At 37.4% G+C, this 12,767-nt stretch overlaps 1 protein-coding gene across 1 annotated transcript in view; it reads left to right on the top strand.

Moving 5' to 3' along the window:
* rps6ka4 (ribosomal protein S6 kinase, polypeptide 4) overlaps positions 1–12,391 on the top strand; it is a 28,738-nt gene extending 16,347 nt beyond the window's left edge. The window contains exons 13-18 of the mRNA XM_058775969.1: positions 1,532–1,625; positions 1,800–1,970; positions 3,159–3,356; positions 3,884–4,043; positions 8,089–8,252; positions 9,166–12,391. Coding sequence (XP_058631952.1) covers positions 1,532–1,625; positions 1,800–1,970; positions 3,159–3,356; positions 3,884–4,043; positions 8,089–8,252; positions 9,166–9,378 — 1,000 coding nt within the window. The 3' untranslated portion in view covers positions 9,379–12,391. The remainder of the gene's footprint in view (positions 1–1,531; positions 1,626–1,799; positions 1,971–3,158; positions 3,357–3,883; positions 4,044–8,088; positions 8,253–9,165) is intronic.
* Positions 12,392–12,767: the final 376 nt, after the last annotated feature.

The raw sequence follows: 12,767 nt of genomic DNA, 5'->3' as shown, positions 1-12,767 counted from the left end.
ACTACTAACATAGTTACCAAGTCAAAAAATGTGTTTAATTCACTAATAATTGCGTGAGATTATTCATATTTATATGCACAGGAGAACTTCTCACTAAAAATTTCAGCCTAATTTATAACACAATAACTCCCCATAGGCCTATACAGTGTGTTCCCAAACACCAGCCATAAGACATTTTATTTCCAACAATGCTTTAGTCTTAGCACTAGAGGTGTTTGATATTGACAAAAAGAAAACGATATCTTGATATTTTCTGGGGTTTTGTCAGTAGAAGATATTTTCCTGATTGTGTTTTTGTGCTAGTACTTGGATTAATTTGGCCTGTCTTGGATCTCTGACTTCCAATGCTTTTCACATTCTTCATATTTTGTGCGTTGGTTAGTTCACAGCAGTGACAGAAATTAACTTTTCCATTAAGGAGTGATATACTGTATGCTTCCCAAAACTGATTTCAAAGGACATTTTCTATCTTTATAAGGGCAATTTCTCCTAACCTTATTAGATGTATACGTCTCCTTTGTCAAATTCTTACATTTAATTTAATAAATTCAAGTAGAATAATAAGACAATATAGGGCTGTTATCAACAAAATCCATTTTTGCACTGCAGTGGTGGCGCAGAAGCTGTGTCTGAAGTAGCATTTTGGTTAGTCAGTTCACAAGTAGACGAGGGAGACACGTTACAATTACACCTGATGTTTATGTCTGTCTCTCTTGCCCACTTTCAAGCCCTTTTGTCCTGATTTCTTTGAGAGAAGGGTCTGTGGGCAGGTATATGTATGTTTTTATTTTTTTATTTTTTCGATCTAATATAAAAGTTTACATAAGAAAGTGAAAGGAGACGAAGGAAAACGATACAGAGAGCAGCAGTTTTCGCTTCTGCTCCCATAGCCACAAAACTATGCTGTACTAGAATCAGGACTGGTAAGAGAATGTTGTGCATTTTATATTTTTCACCTTCCAACCAATGATTAAAACCTTTCTGGCTAGCGCACTTCAACAACACGTCTCATAACATAAGAATCAGGTCAATGTGCATTGAGTAGGCAGTCTTTTGTGGCTGTTTGAATGCATTTAACCACGTAAGCATCTGCACTATACTGTAAAAGCAATCTGATCAAATTATTTTTCGACTACTTTTGTTTCATCCCACGTTTACACCTGTATGTAGCGTTGTCCACTTGTGATCGGACTGACAAAATTGCAACTTAATACCATGTGTAAACAAGGCCTAAAATGGCTGATTCATTTAGAAACTAAGCAAGTAACTGTCTTTATGGATGGGTTATTGAATCATTAAAAAATGCAAATTCATTCAGTAATGAAACACCTCTGAGTGTTGCTCTGAGGTGACTTTCTAACTTTGTTCTAATAGGCTACATCATGCAGTGAATATGTGAACTCTTGGCATGTTTTTTTTTGCAAAGCGAGTGACATACTCGATAATGCACATAATTAAAACAACAATTACGACTTTATCATAAATGAAACATATCGCACACCCTACTCATAGTTTTTTTTTGCCGTTGTAGGATGGAGGCCATGACTCAGAAAGAGATAGCAGCACTACGCCAGTGTGAATCTCACCCCAACATCGTCACGCTCCATGAGGTTTATACCGATCAGGTATGCCACACATACAGTACCTAGCTATCAAAATGAAGACATTTTTCTGTTTTTAAGCAAAAAAGTAATATGTATACATACCTGGTCACACATTTTACACTGTTCTCTTTTTATAGCTTTTTACTACCCCTGTATATCACTACTTTCTTTTTTTTTTTATTCCATCTCTCACAGTATCACACGTATCTGGTTATGGAGTTGTTGCGTGGTGGAGAGCTGTTGGAGCGAATAAGGAAAAAGAAGATGTTTGCAGAATGGGAGGCCAGTCAGCTGATGAAGAGTCTGGTGTCTGCGGTCAGCTACATGCATGAGGCAGGAGTCGTACACCGAGACCTCAAACCAGAGGTAGAGAGACGGATATTGAGAAAAAGAATTACAGATATAAAAGTTTAGCTACACCCTAGCAGCCAATCAAAACACTGGCAACTACAGCAGGGTGCTAAAAATAACTCTAAACACAGTGATGTTTGCACATTAAATGTGAAGTCTAGTTTAGTCTACTTATGATGGATAGATGGGACAAATCAGCATGAATGGACTGCAAAAGGAATATGTCTACTCGATGTATTAAAATGTTGTCGTGACATTTAAATTTTCAGCTTTAATGGAATACCTTGATATAAATATACATATTCAAAACCACAGGGAAATATTAAGGGCATAGAATTGGAACTACATCTATATATATTATATAACTATATATATTATAGTTAATTTGCTGTTGGCTAGGAAATATAGCTAAAAAAATGATCTCAATATTTTTCCAATTTTGACGATATTTGATATGTATATCAATAATTTTCTACTGTTCTCGATAAATGTAAAAAGGTGTTGTTGTTTTTTTTGCCCAGGATAGAACAGCTATTGTATATATATTTGACAGCACTAATATGTAGATTTGTTGATGTTTGAACAGCAAACAAATACATAAATACAAGGATGGACATCCTGATATTTGAATGCTTTAAAAGATCAACTAAAATGCAATTACAAAATGAACAGCCTTAATGCCTTTCTCTCTCCAAATGTATAAAAGGATGCTTTCATGCGTTGAGAAAAGCATTATGCTCACATCTGTTGCACCGCTAACTGGCCGTGCTCTATTCAGTATCTCATTCTCTCATTCAAATCTCCCGTCAGCTGTGTGATCATCACTCATAGTTTGCTTGATTTCACTCGGTGATATTATACATTCAGCGCTCACTCTGTGCTCAGCTATCCATGTGCTGATTTGTCTCTGTGCAGTGGAATTTTAATGTGCTATCCACATGCAGGTAAAAGGACTGTAGACGAGAGACTGTCGACATTAATCTTCATCAGTGGGATTTTTTCCTAAATGAGATCTTTCAGCCATCGCTTAGACCAACTGCCTCCAATACGATATGCACTGCACGTTTTAATACATCGCAATGCATCATAATTGGATCAGCAGTGCCAAAATGTCAAATCGTTGTAACGCAGAACCTCTTGTGGTTTATTGTCAATGCATAACTGTATGTCACATATTGTCCCTCTTTTTTTCACCTCTGGCAGAACGTGTTGTTTGCTGATGAGTCGGATGACTCTGTGTTGAAGGTGATTGATTTTGGATTCGCGCGGTTGTTTCCAGCGGGGAGCGGCAGCGCGCCCCTGCAGACCCCCTGCTTCACCCTGCAGTATGCCGCGCCGGAGCTCTTCCACAGCTCAGGATATGACCAGGCCTGTGACCTCTGGAGCCTAGGGGTGGTCCTGGTAGGTTTGAGTGTATATAAGTGTGCTTGAGGATGTTTATGGATGAAGTACTGTTTTAGACTGGACTGCCATATGTATTGTTTTATTCAGGGGAGAGGTCAGTGTTTAAAAATCGATACCTAAACTTGAATAAATAGAAAAGTAACACAAAATCTGTTTCGGTAAATTCCAAAAGTAAACTTAAACTACTTAACTTGAATCATTGGGTTAGTGCTGGGGATATACTGTAGCATATGATCTATATGATCTTTTTTTTTTTATTGATCTGGTTTACTTTCTGTCTGTCTATCCATCCATCTATCTATCTATGACCTGCATGACCTTGAAAGTACTTCAAACTGAAAACCTTCAGAGATACTCTTTTAATCTTTCAAAATGCCAGGCTTTCTCAAATCAACATCAAAGTTTGTCTGAACCGTTTTTTTTAAAGTCTAGTTTCTTATATAATTTGACAGTTTGTTCAGAAATGCAAAACTAAAAATGTAATATAAAATGCTGATATTATTAGTGCTGTTCTTTTTCGCCAGTACACCATGCTTTCTGGCCAAGTTCCATTCCAGAGTGAGAAAAAAGGAATGACATCATCGCACGCAGCGGACATCATGCACAAAATCAAGGAGGGAGATTTCTCATTGGAAGGAGAAGCCTGGAAGGGTGTGTCTGAAGAGGCCAAAGATTTAGTGAGAGGTACTTTTACTGAAAGAATCAAAACTTGCTTGGGTGGTGAAAAATCTTACTCCGAGGTAGGGCAGGTATGCCATCATCAGAAATAGCCTAGTCATTAGTATTACTATACTATATAAGTTAGAATAACCTCCAACTTATCTTAAATCTTCACACGCAAGATGTATAATTAATCAATTTGGTTGCTTCAAATCAGTTGTGGTAATTAAAGGGGTCCTATTTATGCCCTTTTACAAAATCTTGATTTGGTTTTTGAGGTGTAGAATAGGTTTTCATTCTTGATTGTTCCAAAAATGCATTTTTTTAAAACACTTTTTTTACATTATTGCAGCACCTCTCTTACCAGTGTATCTCGAATGCACTGTTTAGTTCCTGTTGTGTGCTCTGATGGGCTAGCTGGCTCAGTGTGATGTGATTGGCCAACTGCTTAGAGCATGATTGAAAAAACAGTCCTGCTGTCCTGAGCTCTACTTCGAAGTGTTTTGAATATAGTTGATCAGCAAGTCTGTGGCAGGAACCACCATACAATCAGATGACAACAAATCATTTTCTTGTTAAAATGATAATAATATGACTCTTAAGAAAACATTTGAGAACTTTTTAAACATTTTTCAAGAATTGAACATCCTTCTTGCAACTTATATTAAAGCTCTTAACTTAACAAACCCCCAAGGGGGCTATAGGATGACTTACAATTATTTAAATACATTATGTTACATAATTAACACCGGTTCATTTGATGTCAGAGTTTGGTTCATTTGAATGATGCAAGTACGGTTTTTCAATATCTTCTGTGTCTTGCCTTAAAACCAGCCCAATCTCACGGCAATTTATAAATATTTTACGAGGTGGCTAATTCGTACGAATTTGTGCAACCTCGTACAAATTCATACGATTTTTGCTAAATCGTACGTATTTTTACGAGTTGCACAATTCGTATGAATTTGTACGAATGACCTACACCTAACCCCGCCCCTAAACCTACCCGTCACTGGGGTTTAGACAAATAGTACAAAATTGTACAAGTGAGGTCTTACGAATTAGCCACCTCGTAAAATACATACGAATTGGTCGTGAGATAGCGTTTCTTAAAACGGTGGTCTGGGGTATGGTTCATGTGAAGTCCTAGCAATTGAACACTGGTTTGGACCAAGCAATCAAACCAAGTGTGAAAGCACCCTAAAATACAACGGTGAGAATGTGGACACTCTTAGCGATAATTTTTTTTATAGCACCTTTGTATGTCAACCATGATGTGCAACTCATTACACACATTATACAGAACTTTTAGGTATTTCATCTCATTTAATTACCATATTTTCTTGACAACAAGTCACCTGAATATAAGTCGCACTGGGTTAAAATGGCATTGTTTAGAGAAAAAAAAAACTTTGCAAAAATGGTGAGATGTGAGTGAGGATTTGAGAAGAAAATAGTTACAAATTTTGAAAAGATTCAGCTGGGAGAACATCTAGCAACTAATTAAGTTAATTGACATCAGGTCTGTAACATAAAAGGGATGTCTTAGAGAGGCAGAATCTCTCAGAAGTAAAGATGGGCAGAGGCTCTCCAATCTGTGAAAGAGTGCGTAAAAAGATTGTGGAATACTTTAAAAACAACATTCCTCAACGTCAGATTGCAAAGACTTTGCAAATCTCATCATCTACAGTGCATAACATCATCAAAAGATTCAGAGAAACTGGAGAAATCTCTGTGCGTAAGGAACAAGGCCGAAGACCTTTGTTGGATGCCCGTGGTCTTCGGGCTCTCAGATGACACTGCATCACTCATCGGCATGATTCTGTCATTGACATTACAAAATGGGCCCAGTAATACTTCTAGAAACTACTGTCGGTAAACACAATCCGCCGTGCCATCTGCAAATGCCAACTAAAGCTCTATCATGCAAAAATGAAGCCATATGTGAACATGGTCCAGAAGCGCCGTCGTGTCCTGTGGGCCAAGGCTCATTTAAAATGAACTGTTTCAAAGTGGAAAAGTGTTCTATGGTCAGATGAGTCCAAATTTGACATTCTTGTTGGAAATCATGGACGCCGTGTCCTCCGGGCTAAAGAGGAGGGAGACCTTCCAGCGTGTTATCAGCGTTCAGTTCAAAAGCCAGCATCTCTGATGGTATGGGGGTGCATAAGTGCATACGGTATGAGCAGCTTGCATGTTTTGGAAGGCACTATGAATGCTGAAAGGTACATAAAGGTTTTAGAGCAACATATGCTCCCCTCCAGACGACGCCTATTTCAGGGAAGGCCTAACCCGAACCCTAACAATGCAAAACCACATACTGCAGCTATTACAACAGCACGGCTTCGTAGTAGAAGAGTCCTGGTGCTGATTTGGCCTGCCTGCAGTCCAGATCTTTCACCTATAGAGAACATTTGGCCCATCTTTAAACAAAAACTACGTCAGACGACCACAAACTCTTCAGCTGCTGGAAACCTATATCAGGCAAGAATGGGACCAAATACCAACACCAAAACTCCAGAAACTCATAACCTCGATGCCCAGACGTCTTCAAACTGTTTTCAAAAGAAGAGGAAATGCTACACCATGGTAAACATGCCCCCGTCCCAAAGTATTTTGAGACCTGTAGCAGGCATGAAATTTGAAATGAGCTCATTTTGTGAAGAAAATTTGTAAAATTTCTCAGTTTGAGCAATTATGTTATTTATGTTCTATTGTGAATAAAATATTAGCTCATGTGATTTTGAATTTTTTTTTTTTTTTTTCTTTTTATTCAAATTAAAAAAAAAGTCCCAACATTTCCGGAATTCGGGTTGTATGTTGTGGACCCATCAAAATAAAGTGTTAGAAGATATTAAGCATAGAGTCTACTTGTACTCTAAGGGCTGCTAGTTGACGTGTAGTTTCAAAGTTACTTACTGTTAGTAGAATGTCTAAAGTGGACTATCAAAAAAAAAGTGTTAGTATAGTATAGAAAAAGTGTAAAATCCTGGAAAATCAGGTGAGATGATTACAGAACAGAATACAAAGCCGACATATGGCTCAATCCAAATTAATGTGCTCACGGACCTCTCATGCAGCACAAATTCAAATGTGCATATTCATAATGTAACATATGGTTGCTAAACTGTTATTTCTTTTGGGAACATGGATTTGTACTTCACATGTTCCAGTATCCAAGTACAACAGCAGCCTTCGTATGTGCTAACAACTTATGCAGCTTATATTGGTTGACTGCATTTTAGTTTAATGATAAATAGGCTGCAATGTGAAGTTAGCAATGCTAGGACTGATATGTTTGGTGTTTGTGTGCATATGTCTGTGGCTGTACCTTTTATCTGCTTTATGTTAATTTCACTTTAATACATAGAGTACATAGCAACACCAGAAAAAAACTAAAATTCTCTGAGACATTCCTTGATTTTTTATTTTTTCCTCAGTTCTTTAGCCTGTTTTGTCCCAGTACTCTAAAATCAGTAAGCAGTTCTCCTATGATTGGATATTATCCTTCCATATACAGAAAATCCATTTGGGTGACCCAAATGTGTGTCATTTAAATCAGATTTAAGGTTACAGTCCAAATTGAGGATTCAATCAGAAAAGCCCTTGTTATAGGATCTTCTAAGTTTATGAAATCTTCTGTGAAATAGTTGGTGATCGTCCATAGTAACTGAATTGCAATCTTTATAGGTTTAGAGCTCGGAGACCTGTGAAATTTACTTGTGTTCACCCAATACTTGGAGTCTCTATTGATTACCACCTGAAATAGCAGTGAAATACGTTGTAATAGTTTTATACCACTCCAAAGCTTTTGATGAGTGATTCCTGACCCAGCCGTCAGGGACCCACAGGCACTCGAATGCATTTCAGTCCAATTTCAGCACAAGTGCTTGTTATTATAGCTGTCATCTGATCATCTAGATTGAGATGGATGAGGTTCAGTGCCCTGATGGAAGGAAAGCGTGTGATGGTCCCTGAGGACTCTGCTTTAGTGGCTGAAGGATGCTTATATTGGCAGCCCCCAAATTAGCTTCCATCTGAAGTTTTATCTCCCTCTTCATCTTCACAGGTTTGTTAACCGTAGATCCTGAGCGACGGCTGAAGCTCTTGGCTCTGAAAGAGAATGCCTGGCTTCAGGGAGGTGGCGTCATGTCCTCCACCCCTCTCTGCACCCCTGATGTTCTCGAGTCCACCGGCCCAACTGTCCGTACCTATGTCAATGCCACCTACAAGGTCAAGTATCTGCATTTTATACCTATATTCAGTAGTGATGCATTCAAGTAAAATCCTTGCAAGTACATATGGAAACAAAAATAGTGATTGTTTTTATGATTGCTGATGTTGGTAAATCCTTTCCTTCCCCAACATTTTAGTTCACGTTATGTGGAATAAAATACAAAATACATTAACCCTCTGTTGTTGTTCGGTCATTTTAGACCGGGAAAAAAAAAAAGTTTCAAATTTTAAAAAAAATTGTTACTTCATCGGAATGGTATGAAACTTGGTGACTTTTATGGCAGTCGCTATGTGACCACAAAAAAAACAAAACAAAAAATCGTGGACTTGATTCGAAAAAGCTCGTTAAATGGTCGTTAAAAAAATATTCACACTTGTGTTGTTCACGGCCATTGGAAATGAATGGGAAATGCGCAAAAATACGAAAATATTTTGTGTAAAATTTACAAATCATTCACGATGCAGAAAAAGAGTGTGCACAGCAATAAAGGGGTGACACTCTAAAATATTGAGTGCAAAATAGACACTCCGCCCACCCCCGCCCCGCAGACTCACATATATGAACTAGTGTGAACACAAACCTTTCTGCAAATGCATGAAATAAAATCTAAAATTCGGCCAAAAATGCAGTCAAAACACAGGCACCAAGAAAGGGGTTACACACTAAAACATCAAGAGTACAAAACAGACACACACAACACACTATTATATACACACAAATGAACTGGTGTGTAACAATATGGTGTGTAACAATATGGCACAATTAAGCCAGAAGACTCAAACAAGAGGTTGAAATCAAATAAGTACAAGCTAGAAAGGGAAGGAACAAATAAATAAAGAGAAAGACAAAGGTTTTATTTTTTTATTTAGGATGAAGTTTCATCATCATGATATCTCTTTATTCCCACAGGCATTTAACCGGGGGAAACGTGAGGGCTTTTTCCTTAAAAGCGTTGATAATGCACCGCTAGCAAAACGTCGAAAGATGAAAATGACCAGTACTGGTGTGGAGACGAGACGCAGCTCATCCTCCTCCTCATCTTCCTCCTCTTCCTCATCCGCTTCCCATTCCAAGACGCAGAATTGCCAATCTTTGAATCCCCATGAGGACCCCAAACTGTGACAGCTCCCGTTTGACTGAAAAGCTGCTTTGATGTGGTGAGAGAATGTATTGCAAAAGCATTACAGGGTGAAAAAGACCTAAAAAAAAAAAAAGACTACGCAAAATAATATAACCTTGATATGGCAACAAATTCAACATTTATTGAAGTCTCTGCAGGAGTAAAGCCTTGTGCTGACAAGATCAACTTGGATTTTCAAGTCATTTGGATTTGGAGGAAAGAGGATTTTTATTTTTTTTTTTATCAAGGCGGCTCTCTGTAAACACAATGCCAAGGAAATGATCTACATTATAAAATAGACTCCAGTGGTGTTTCCTTTGTAACTTCTTTTCCTCGTTTGAGACTGTAGACATTTTAATGAATGTAAAAATGTTATATCATGTGGTGGGTATCTACCCGCTTTTAGAGAGATCTTTTAACTGCAAGAGATGATTGAAACGCGTGAAACACGATCAGGGAAAGCTGAAATATTAAAGAATAGTGGACAAGAGAGCAAAGCCATACGTGAGAATTAGAGTGGACTTCTATTTTAATGTATTTTAATGATCCACTGAGCAAAGCTTTATGTGAATCATGTACAGTCTATTTACATATCACTACTTTCAGAGTTTTCTCGATGTTTGCATGGCTATAGTATTTTGAATGTTTTACATTTTTTAACAGTTGACCTATGAAGTCAGACCATACAAAGTCTCTGAATCACCAGTTAGAAATAGATCCTAGCCACACTTTTGGTGAATCTCACAAAGACATGTCAGTTGTATTTCTCCTCAAAATCAAAAGAAAAAATATATTATATTTTGAGAACAATTAAATATTAAGTCCTACCTGTATTTGCCGTTACTGCAATGTGGGGGGCGGGGGAAACCCTCATTAATTCAGATTTCTTTATTTTTCATTCAAATCAGCACAAATGCAGCAATATATACTTGCAATTGTTCTTTAATAGTGTGGGGAAAAAAATAAATATTTTTTAAATAAAAAAAAAAGAAAAAACTATAGCCAGAAATTTCTTGACCGTTTCTGTGAGATTCACCTTTTTTGGGTTTTTGTTGTCTCTATCTTTTTACCTTGTGTCTTATTGCTAGTTATCACGTGAAGTGTGTAGAGATCACTTTATATACCATCTCTAACTTACTTGATCGGTTTGGTTATATGAATCGCTGGCTCTAAAAACCAGATGTGGCGTTTGCTTTTATCAGTGTACTTGAAATGTGCTTCATTAATAGTGTGCACAGTCTTGTCTCTTCTACTGAGCTGAGGGATCCCAACATCCACTGCCTGTTCAACTCTGCTATCCGTCGACCATAAGGGCTGAGGTTCACAAGACAGCAATCAATCCCTCACGTTCTTAAGGGCTTTCACAATCGCACATCCACGCTGTAATCGAGTGACCCTCTTGCACTGTGATGAGTGTGAGAGAAGATGGCACTGGCATCCCTCCCTATTTGCCTTTTTTATTAACCGTCTTCACGGCCATTAGTCTTGCAATATTTTGACTTGATGTACAAGCATTCAGACATTTTAGTGTGGAGTCTTTCTGCTGTATGTGCTGTGTAAATCCACCGAACGACACTTAGGATTCAGACTGCGTGTTGAGCTGACTGTTTTATTAAGATGCAAACAGGTGTCGAGGCCCAGTAAAACACCTCCAGCAATGTTATATAAACTCTGCTTTTCTTTTAAGAGGTGTGAAGCTGGCAGGTATGAACAATTTAACGGTCAAACGGATTGTTTGGCACTGTTTTTATTGAAATAACATATTCATCATTTGTTTGTGCCAAAATAATCAGTTAATGGAGGGGTAATATTGTCTGTAATATAGTTTTTCACACAAGATGCACTAGTCTGGGTTTTTTATGCCTTCATTGTTCACAAGCGATGCTTCTGTCAGCTTTTCATTGATGGAAACAGTGAAACTGTTTGTGAAAAGACTGGAACAAATTCAGCACATTCTGATGCGTATCATCAAGGGGTTCAAATGCAGAATTTTGCTCCGCATCTGCAATCAAAGTATCTTTCAGATGTAATCAGCAGAGTTGCATCATGCCGTGTGATGAAAATAGCTTTGACTTTAGGCCTTTTAAAGAATAGTTCACCCAAAAAATGACTTTGCATCCAAGATGTAGATCCAAGTTTGTTTCTTCATCGGAACAAATTTTGGGGAAATTTACGGACTAGAGTTGTGTGGATTATTGTGATGTTTTTATCAGCTGTTTAGACGCTCATTCAGAGGATCCATTGGTGAGCAAATGATGTGATGCTACATTTCTCCATATCTGTTCTGATGAAGAAACAAACTCCTCTACATCTTGGATGGCCTGAGGGTGAGAAAATTTACAGCAATTCTTTTTTTTTTTTTTTAGGTGAACTATTCCTTCAAGGGATGATATATCAACGAACACAGTGATTTTACACTATTGTTTTAAGTAAATCTGAATCATTTTGATTTCTTTTGTCACAGGTTTGTCATGTCAATGTGTTTTGGGCTTTAAAAAAACAGTAATTTTTGTATTTATTTCTTGTAACTTGCTCTTTATATCTTTATTCACAGTGTTATGGCTTTTTGCTTAATGTAGTTTAGTTTATTTTTGTTTGTTTAATTTGTCAGTTGGAACAAGTCATCTGCTCTTATTAGATCATGCACTGCCTTTTTTTTGTGGAAGTTCTATAAATGTACATTTTTGATCGCAAAAGTTTTACTAGACACGATTTGATGTCTACAGTTTAAGGGTGAGCTTGCCGTGTCTCTTTATGGCTTGAGTGTGGTCTGAGTATATTATGTTATGTTAGGGTTCTGATTTGCATGTTTTGTTTTCTTTTTTAAAAAAAACAAAATCTTTCCTGATAACTTAAATGTTCCCATCTCTGCCAAAAAATTGTTTTGTAATAAAAAAAGAGAATTATAGAACAGAAATGAAATACACTGTTATAAGAATAAATGAGATGCATTGTTGTGCATTAAGAACATTGCTGAATCCAAAGCATAAAATATAAAAATATACTACACTCTAATGTTCTTTTCCCTTCTTAAGCCAGTAATGTTTTTTACCTTTTGTTTTTATTTTTATTTTTTGATATTATGTCTTCGGTGTTGCTTTGATAGTTCAGATCCATTGCATTATCTTTGAGTGTTGTCTTAAAGGGATAGTTCGCACACAAATGAAAATTCTGTCATCATTTACTCACCTAGATGGACAACACTTGAAAGTATGCCAGTGACTGTTGGTACAATCTGAAATAAATGAGGAAATGAGAAATATTATTTGTCCCCGGGACCTCCACAGCCCTGATGCTTTATTCTGAACACCTTAATTGCAGCTCTGAGAGTGTTTGCGACCAGAGGATGTAGCCACAGGCCCTTGAAGGACCATAATCCATCTTTAATGGC

Source organism: Onychostoma macrolepis, chromosome 05 (assembly GCF_012432095.1).
Source record: "Onychostoma macrolepis isolate SWU-2019 chromosome 05, ASM1243209v1, whole genome shotgun sequence".
NCBI classification, from domain to species: domain Eukaryota; kingdom Metazoa; phylum Chordata; class Actinopteri; order Cypriniformes; family Cyprinidae; genus Onychostoma; species Onychostoma macrolepis.
Note: the sequence above shows the minus strand (reverse complement) of the source record. Positions and strands in the feature narration are given on the sequence as shown.